The 9,358-nt window shown below is 40.7% G+C and overlaps 1 protein-coding gene across 1 annotated transcript in view; it reads left to right on the top strand.

Annotated features, from left to right (window-relative positions):
- The first annotated feature begins 4,488 nt into the window (after positions 1-4,488).
- TNNI3K (TNNI3 interacting kinase) overlaps positions 4,489-9,358 on the top strand; it is a 47,258-nt gene continuing 42,388 nt past the window's right edge. The window contains exons 1-5 of the mRNA XM_065737379.1: positions 4,489-4,554; positions 5,192-5,300; positions 6,284-6,369; positions 7,846-7,943; positions 9,209-9,319. Coding sequence (XP_065593451.1) covers positions 4,515-4,554; positions 5,192-5,300; positions 6,284-6,369; positions 7,846-7,943; positions 9,209-9,319 — 444 coding nt within the window. The 5' untranslated portion in view covers positions 4,489-4,514. The remainder of the gene's footprint in view (positions 4,555-5,191; positions 5,301-6,283; positions 6,370-7,845; positions 7,944-9,208; positions 9,320-9,358) is intronic.

Raw genomic sequence — 9,358 nt, 5'->3', positions numbered from 1 at the left:
TATGCTACTCCTTGTTTCTTATCTATGATAAGTATTCATGTCCAGAATTGTAGAAATCAGATTTTGGTTGATATCAGCCATCAGTAATGTCAGCAGTCAGAATGGATTTATTCCACAGATATCGAGATGTCCAGATTCATGTTGTTTTTCGTCTTTAAAATAAAGTCAGGTTTCATGCAGTGTATATGAAAAGCCTTTAAAGCAATATTTTGACACAGAGCCCTGTTAACAGGCCCCCCGTGTGTTTTTATGTGTGTCCATGTTCACGTGCATGTTGTGTGGTTTCATTCTTGGATTCCACACTTACCCATAAGCACTTTTACATGTAAGCTTCCACTTGTTTCCAGTGAGCCACAGGAACTACGTGTCTTCTCCTTAACTTTCTGATGTACCCATATCAATTATATAGGGGTAATTTGCAGAAAGAAGTGCAAATGTTCTAACAAATACAGGAAATGGACCGTGCCATGGGTATGGCAGTGCATGGTAATAGTATTGGCAATCCAGCCATACATCTGCTTATTGCCAGTCCAATTTAAAGGTTAATTTAAAGATTAAAACATACATCCATTGCACTTTGACGGATTTCTTTATAGGCTTTCAGGCTTCTCTTGTGACCTTTAAATGCTGCAACATGGCTTTCCTCTCAAGCTACAGCAAGCAGCTAGTTTTCTTGATTTTGCTGTATCATCTTTATTATAAAATGTAAAACCCAGGAATGAATTCCCTATTTGATTGAAATCTCTGGAAGTTTTGCCTGTTGATCTAAGCAGGGGCCAGGATTTTCCTCAGCAGTCCCTTTTGATCAAATGAAGATTTCTAGAGTCCCCCAGAGAAGAAGAGCTGCAGAGCTCTCAGTATGCTGACAGTTTCGAGTTGGAGCTCTGTGTTCACCAGCCAGACCTTGGCTGATCACTGCAGCTTGTGCAGTTTGTTGGTTTTGTTGGGTGTTGGCTGAGCCTATAGACAGGAGTGGAGTCAGCTCTTTTGAAAGGGCAGATAACAGCAGGACGAGGGGAAATGGTTTTAAGTTGAGGGAGGGAAGATTTAGGTTGGATGTCAGGGGGAAGTTCTTTTCTTTGAGAGTGGTGAGGTGCTGGAACAGACTGCACAGGATGCCCCATCACTGGAGGTGATCAAGGCCGGATTGGATGGGTCCCTGGGCAACCTGGTCTAGTATGAAATGGGGAGGTTGGTGGCCCTGCCTGAGGCAGGAGGGTTGAGGATTCATTATCCTTAAGGTCTCTTCCAACCTGGGCCATTCTGTAATTCTGTGAGTTGATCAGTATTTGTGTTGAGACAGAGGAGATGAGAGGAAAGCTGGTATTTCTGTCATCAATCCTTGATGACACATGTGAAAAATTACCTAGTGCGTTTCTTCAGGCACTAGGTAATTGTTTGCTTTATGTACTACAGCTGCCTGACTGGTGTGTTTCTAGCTGTAACAAATTCTGGTCCTTTAAGCAAGGGCTACCTTCTAATGTGATCACATCTCATTGAGGGACTTCAAACTGGGCAGTTCCTGACTACAATAATCTGAATTTGTTCTACAGACTATTTTACTTATATTGCGTTTTACAAAGTATATCTTCTTTCTCACAATACAACTGCTAAACAGTGACAAGTTTTCTCATTCAAACAGCTGGAACAGTCCCACAGTGGTTGGGAGGCTTAACTGAGGCCACGCAGTCACCTTTACCAGTGAGGCAATCGCAGTTCTCAGGTTGCTGGTTTCTGATATCAGATTCTGAGAACAAGATTTGTGGCATCTTGCTTGTGGTTTTCCTCTGATCTGAACGATAAAGGGTGCAGTGCTGGAAGTGATGGGCAGCATCACTTCCAGAGGCATCCAATGAAACTTGGAGCTTGATTTTGGTAAGGACTCACTCAGTTTCCTAGATGGATGCAGAATTTGTGGGAGCATTCAGATCCTGCCTGCCTCCATCCATCCTGAGGTGCAACTCGATGGATACAGTCCCAAAGAAGATGAGCGCTGAATGATTTTATTCATGTCAGCTTTCTTTATTTAATTAGTTCTGCTCTGTGGTGTAATAATAGGGCACATAATGAACATGATCTTAATGATTTCACTGACTGCTTTGAGAGTGTATAATAGTGGACAGAGATTTAGCCATGCTGTATGGATTACATTATGGAATTTGGGAGAAGAGAATTAGTTCAGTCACCTTTTAGGCAGGAAATTAAAATCTGAGCAATTTGGCACTTGAAAAATAACACAAGGACAGGCAGCTGAAATGAGGTTTAGAACAAAAATGAAAAGAGCTGAGATGTGTGTGGCACAGGGGCTTGAGGAACCAAGGTAAGGAAGTTCCGTTTGGATCTCAAAGGAATGTTCTTGGTTTGGATAAGGAGTTTGTGCTGCTCAGCGTTCCTGGCTTCATGTTTCTAAATCTCTGAGGCAACAGATGCCTTTGTCCTCTCTGTGCGTGTGGAAGATTAATCCCTGTGCAAATGCCACGGTAGTTCTGTGATAACAAAAATAGCAGTGCTGTGCTTCTGTACACTGCCTCTAATCCGCTGCCACACAGGGGACGTTGTAAGCACCTCTGCTTCGTTACATGAACTACAGACTTCCTGCTGCTTTATTTTTATAACGATATATATGAGTGCCCTGTTCACCTGACATACCTGAGTGCTACCAAACATTGTGTAGATTAATATTCTGTGAATGTTACATCTGAATGCTCCCAGTACTCCCTGAGAAAACATTGCTCTCGACATTTCAGTGCTGCTTGGGCAGGTGTCAATTAGAAGTGGTCCAACCCACAAGTCGGGGTGCTGTTCTCACAGCTCTCCTCGTTGCTTGGCAACTGGACATGGAGGATCAGATCAGAGCCCGGTGCATTTTGCAAATATTTGGTCGTGTATCACAGAGCATCTTGTCAGCAGCTCGAAGTGTTCCGAAGTACATCCTCTGTTTTATGTGTAAGTCAGTGCAAATAAACGGATGAGCTCACAGTGTGCCAGGAGCTGTCACAGGAGTGCAAGTCTGTTTGTGCTGGGATGCTGCTTGCTGAAGACTTGATGTGTCTGTATTATATTTACATAGCTTCTTGCTTGAAATCCACAGCTGAGAAGACTAAACAGAGCAGCTGTCAAGGTCAATCAGCAGACTTTAAATGTATATATATGTGTACATATCAACACAGACATAGAAACTTAATTTTAAAAAGCAATAACAGAAGAGATGCAGAAAACAGTAGAAATCCCAAAACAGGATGGGGAAATGAGTTTTGAAGTCTTCCTGTTTGATAGAAAACATGGGGAAATGGATATGAAAGGGGCAGAGAGCAGATGAGCAGATCTGTGCTAACCAGATTCCCAAGGAGATCCAGATGACGAGTGAGAAGCAGCACAGTTTTGCCATTGACCAGTCTTCTTGCAGGGCTCTTAAGCAGCGACCCTTAGAGGAACCATCCACGCACACAATCTCAATGCATTATGACATGGTTTGTTTTCTTGTATGTGTAAGAACAAAGCCCAGTAGCCCACTTTGGTCTCTGCATCCTTCAACCTACCTGCATCATGGGGTTTTTTTATGCATTACTGTGACATCGGGTCCCAGCCAAAAAGCTGCCAAGGAGGTCAGCAAGTATGTACCCATATAGGTCCTGGTCCTCTGCTGTCCTGTGCATGGTCTGCTTGGAATGTGAGCAAAGCAGCTCAAATATCCTGTTTCAGGAGAAACTCCATCTGGAGCTGGACCAGAGCAGAACCAAGAGTCTCCCTCATCCACAGTGAGTCTGCAGGTGAGCATCCTGCTTTCCCCTGGTCCTGCCCTTTGTTGGCAGCCTGATGGACACGTTGGCTGTGGAGCTGCTGCTCTGTGGCTGTGAAGGGACGGAAACTTTGTGTTGGTTCTCTGTATAAGGACAGAAAAATGCAAAGTTAACACAGTGAATTCCTGACTGCAAACTCTTGTTCTAGTTTAATTCAATGTGATGTTCTCAACATATGCAAATATTACCAAAGGTCAAGAAGTCAGTACTCTGTATCATACCAGTGTATGCTTTATAATTAAAGTACTCAAATGTTCCAAAGTCATCCTGTGTGCTACAGCAGGGGTTAACCTTAGGAGTTGAGATCATCTCTGTCCTCTTCAAACTGAGGACCCTCAGCATTCCTCCAGGATCCTGAAAGGCTGTTTGGGATTCAGCCTCATAAATGCCTTTTTCTGTACTCAATTGGTAACAAGCTGCCAAATTGTCTCCTTTCCACCAGGTTTAGGTATTCAACAGATGACAGACAGCATTTCTATTGAAAGGTGCAGTAGATTTTTAAAGAAGCTGATCAGGCACCTGTATTATTTTTTCACACTCGACAGCACATGCTGGTATGCTCCGTGTCATTGTTGCATGACATTCCGTTTGGCACAGGGTTTATTTTTAGCCAGAGACTATCAGAGTATTTTTCAGTAGGACTGCCACTGCTCTTGAACAGGGAATCGTATTACTGCAAGAGCTTTGCTGAAACAAAGAAGATATATTGAACAAATGGGAAATTACAAATCTAGACCAACCCAAACTTGCACTGGTAATTAACTCTGTTTTTCAGTTTTTGTTTTTAAGCTACAGTCTGCTATACCTCCATCTGCAAGAAGCAAATGGTATTTTAGGAAATAACTCAGCAAGTTTACCCTTGACTTCAAGGGTAGGGCATTGTATCGCTCTTAGCTTACAATAATAATGGCTTAGACCATATCTGCCTATAAAAGACAAAACAATAGTAAATTAAATGTATTGTACCATCATATAAGATTGTATTAGCTTACATTGTTGTGTTAACTCACACTTCATTAGAAAAACCTTAAAGCTTGTCATCTTTCTGTGCTGTGTACATACACTAAGGTTTAGGAAATAAGAATGAACAAATGAAACTTATGGTTGAAGTTTGCTCTTGTTCAGACTGAAAATACTCCTGACAAGGATTTATGTATGTTAGACATCTACAAAATCAGTTTATATGTATCTGTGTTGGCTGCAGCGAGAATGGATTAATGGCTGTAACGTTTTAATTAAGCTTTTGTGCTCCAGGAGAAAAACGTAGGGAATAGCATATAATTTTGTGTTTAAAAATTCAGTGCTTTGGTTGGTGGTGCTCCACAATTTGAGTCCCCACTCTTCATATATTTTCAAATGTTTCACAAATCAGTCTGTTTTCTTGCTGATAGATGAATGGAAGAAGAAAGTTAGCGAATCGTACGCTGTAATCATTGAGCGATTAGAAGATGACCTGCAGGTCAAAGACAAGGAGCTGGCGGAATTGAAGCATGTTTTTAGGTAAAATACTCAGGAAATCTGCTCGTGAATGCCTATTGGATGAGTGTTTGCTATTAAGAAGCATTTTCAGTTTTGAGTGCTTTCTTTAGGAAGGAGTTTCTCATATATGGAATATCTGTTTTGGGGAATACTTGGATAAGAGTGCTAAAATTAGTGGCTGTTAATTACTAATGACAATATTTTATAGCAAACATCAATATTCTTTTGCAAACATATTAGCTTTAATGGTATGCCTAAGTTTATAACGTACTTCAGTTTTGCTGTGTGCTTCTTTGGACAGGAATTTTTTTGAAGTAATAAACTTTAAATGAACACACAAAGACTATACATCCAATGCTGAGCTGTCAAAGACAGTGTATAATTCTTAAGGAAGTTACAGCTACACATGTAAGATTTAAAAAGGTGAAGACTTGGAGTGTATGTGCTTCCGTAGTGCTTTCATGTACACATATCGGTCCTACTGTGTTTCTGTGGTGTGTTTCCAGGAGCTCAGATGTACTTTGTGAAATCCTTTTGACTTTCCTGAATTGCCACCTGTTCTGCACATGTGTCCTGTTCAGTGTAGGAGGAATATTTGTTTGTTTGTTTGTTTTTCTTATTTTTACATCAATGAAGAATCTGTCTTTTTTTTTTTTATTATTACAAAAGACTCTTCTCTATAAACAGTGCCTTTCTGCGCATTCTTCCCCTCTACTTCAGCAGAACTGAGGAGGAATGTACTGTCTTTGCAGGATTGGTCTGGCTAGCAGGGCTGTTCAGAGAGCAGTAGGAGCTGGGCTCTGATTTAATTTACTGAAAGACAAATCTGGGCACTCACTTGTTGTCAGTAAAGCATTTCCAGGTTTACAGGGTGCAAACTGAGTCTAAATTTAGCCCTGTGTCTGCAATACACTCAATTGAGATTTCTCTTTTAAATGTCTTCCAAATGAAATAAACTCTACTAAAGGATGAAAGCAGTAATCCTCTGTGAAATCTTTCTTCAGCTCTGACGAAGCCTTCTGCAAAGTCAATTTGAATTACCGCACAGATAATGGGCTCTCTCTTCTTCATTTATGCTGCATATGCGAAGGTAAGTATTTTAGGCATCTTATTTACATGGTTAGTTTTTGTCTCTAATGACTGTCGGGAGGATTATATTTTCAGTTTCTTGGTTTTGTCCTCACCAGCACTTGGATGATTATCTGTAATTATTACCCTGAACTCTGTTTGCTGAGGAGACCGAAGCAGCTTACGCTGAACCACGTTATGACTGATTCATCAGTGCAAGAGAAGCTGTGGATGATAATTTGGCATGTTTTATTACAAACATTCAATTAATTCATCTTACTTGCTATATGCACTAGTTAATTAATCTTTACTCATTGGGTAGTACTTAGATACAGTTATTAATTTTGTGCGTGCTATAGATTTCAGGATATGGAGCTAGTTTTAATATTTTTGCCATAAATAAAAGTGCATTTTTCTAGTACAGTGAAAACGCCTGTATTTCATATCACATTGATTCAAAGAGTAACTCCAATGCTCAGGTCAGAGAATACCAGTTGAGAGGGCTTTTGCAGACAGCAAATCTTGGTGTGCAAGAAAAGGCTGCAGGGTGTCTTCTGGGCTGTTCATAAAAACATACAAATGCTGCAATTTCTCACTCTGATCCACTGCTGCTTTGTTATCCACATGGCCATGTGGCTCATGCACACATTTTGCACCTCTTATGCTTGCTTAGAGAGGCAAAGTGAATTTTGCCATAAGGTTTCAGCTCCACAAAGTATGAAACAACAACGTGCATAAATGATTTGGTCAATCTTAGATCAAGGAGGACCTGATCTTGCACTGCTGAAAACAGTGAGGATCTTGACTCTTGATTTCAGAGCGTGCAAGCTCGTATTAAAGACAACATCAGTATTTGATAACATTGGAGCAATTGACACAATTGATGACAGGAAGTTTAAGAAAATACACAATATTAATAAATTAGGTACAATATGTGAATGCTTCAGTGATGAAGGGAAGTTGTTGGACTCAGTATTGTCCTCAAACATTGTCATGATTATTCAGAAGGAAGTATATTTTTGAGATCATCGCTACATTGGAAAGAGAGAAATAAAGTTACTTGCCCACGTCATTAGCAGCCCTCAAAACTGCTGTCCCTGTAATAATGTTGTAGGCAGAGGGAGAGCAGTGCTTCATTTCTGGAAGGACAAAAGGGTTATGTGTCTGAGAGAGCAGAGCTTCAGGAGGCATGCCTTACTTTATGAAGTACTTGGCAGCATAGTCTGGAAGTTACAGGAAGATTCTGCTTCTTTAGAAGTTCAACTCTCCTTAACCAATCCCTGTTGAATTATGAACAGTAAGCCAGGATATGTGCGGGTCTGCTGCTGTCAGTGGGTAAGGAAAAGGTGCCTAACTAGATTCTGAGGGCACAATGTTTCATGAACGTATTTCTCTGTTTTCAAACTCACACTGGTGCTTATTGCTTCCTCTGCACTGCTTTGTCTGTTGGTTTGTGTGTGTGTATGTGTGACTCCGATTTCCACCTTCCATTTTAAAGGTAACAAATCACATATAAGAACTCTCATGCTAAAAGGACTGCGCCCATCCAGATTAACAAGAAATGGATTTACTGCTCTGCACTTGGCAGCTTATAAGGTAAATTATTTTGCATGGAAGTGATGACAAGGAATCAGAAGGGATTACCTTTAGTTGTCTGCACTCTTCAGCTGATCTCTCTAGTTACTACTTCTAGTGAAAATATCAATTTTATATTTACGATGTGCAGGAAGATTACCTACAAAGAGCACAGACATGGGAAATCAGCATGTGCTTTTGCATTGCCATCCATAAGGATATGATGTTCTTTAGAAATACTGATTAAATTATGCAATGCATCTTAGGATAGAGGAGCATTCTATTTATTGCTATTGCTGTTATTTGTGCAAGGAAGACACTGAAGTAATGTAGCAATGCCTTAGCTATTGCCAAAAGCACGAGGGGTGGAAGGAAAGAAGAGATGTACGCAGCAGCATTTGGAATTTTGTCTGAACGTGGGAGGAAAGACTCTCCTATTTATTTCCAGTATTTGCTACTGCACAAGCTAAGCCAGTTTCCTGCTCTTAGTGCTGAGTGTCATGAAATCCCATCACCGGACATCTGAACGTACCCTAGGGATGTGCAGAGCACCAGTTGTGAAGTGGGCTGAAGTCTGCATCATGAACCTGTGTACCTCCGAGTTACGATGCTGCAGATGGTGCAGCTGCCCTATGCTCTGTAGCTCCTTGCTTTGGCTCTGCTTGCACCATAGCCTACCATTCTCTCATAGTTACTACGATATTAGCGCTTCTGTTTTTGTGTTATATCTTGTGTTATATACAACCATTGATACCAATTAGCCATGCAATCTATAAGAGGATGACAGAAGTAAAATATTATACTTAATGGGACAAAGTGTCAGTTGACATAAAAGAGGCTTTCCCCTATGTGGCACAATTGGCCATCTTCCTTAAAGTATTTCTCTGCCTTCCTTTGATGTCAATTTTAGTGAACAGTTCCTAATTAATAAATCAGATGAAAACACTGCCCATTTTTTAAAAGTACAACAGATTTCTAGGGTATTTCCATCATTTGCAAATAGTTTTCATTGTGCTATCAAATCCTGGGTCTTTGCTGGTTTCACAAAAATACATTTCAGCAATTTACTTCATTGCTCAAGTGATTAAGTACATGTTACACGTGACATAATATCCACTAACTTTTACAGGATGCACAGAGCTGAGCAAATCAGTGTGAACTGTCAAATGAAATGCAACATAACATAGCACCCTATACCTCCTGGTATCATGCTTTTCTGGAAGTATAACAGTGTCATAGATTTGTTTGTTACTGTGGAAATAAGACGTCTCTCTGCACGCCCGCAGGACAACGCAGAACTCATAACAGCGCTGCTGCACGGTGGGGCCGATGTTCAGCAGGTTGGATATGGAGCTCTGACAGCCCTTCACATTGCCACAATAGCTGGGCATCACCAGGTGTGTTTCTCCTTTTCTGTATGGGAAATGATATGTGAG

The sequence above is a fragment of the Cyrtonyx montezumae genome, unplaced genomic scaffold, assembly GCF_038088225.1.
Source record: "Cyrtonyx montezumae isolate F1298 unplaced genomic scaffold, pur_monq_1.0 scaffold_1, whole genome shotgun sequence".
NCBI classification, from domain to species: Eukaryota; Metazoa; Chordata; class Aves; order Galliformes; family Odontophoridae; genus Cyrtonyx; species Cyrtonyx montezumae.
Note: the sequence above shows the minus strand (reverse complement) of the source record. Positions and strands in the feature narration are given on the sequence as shown.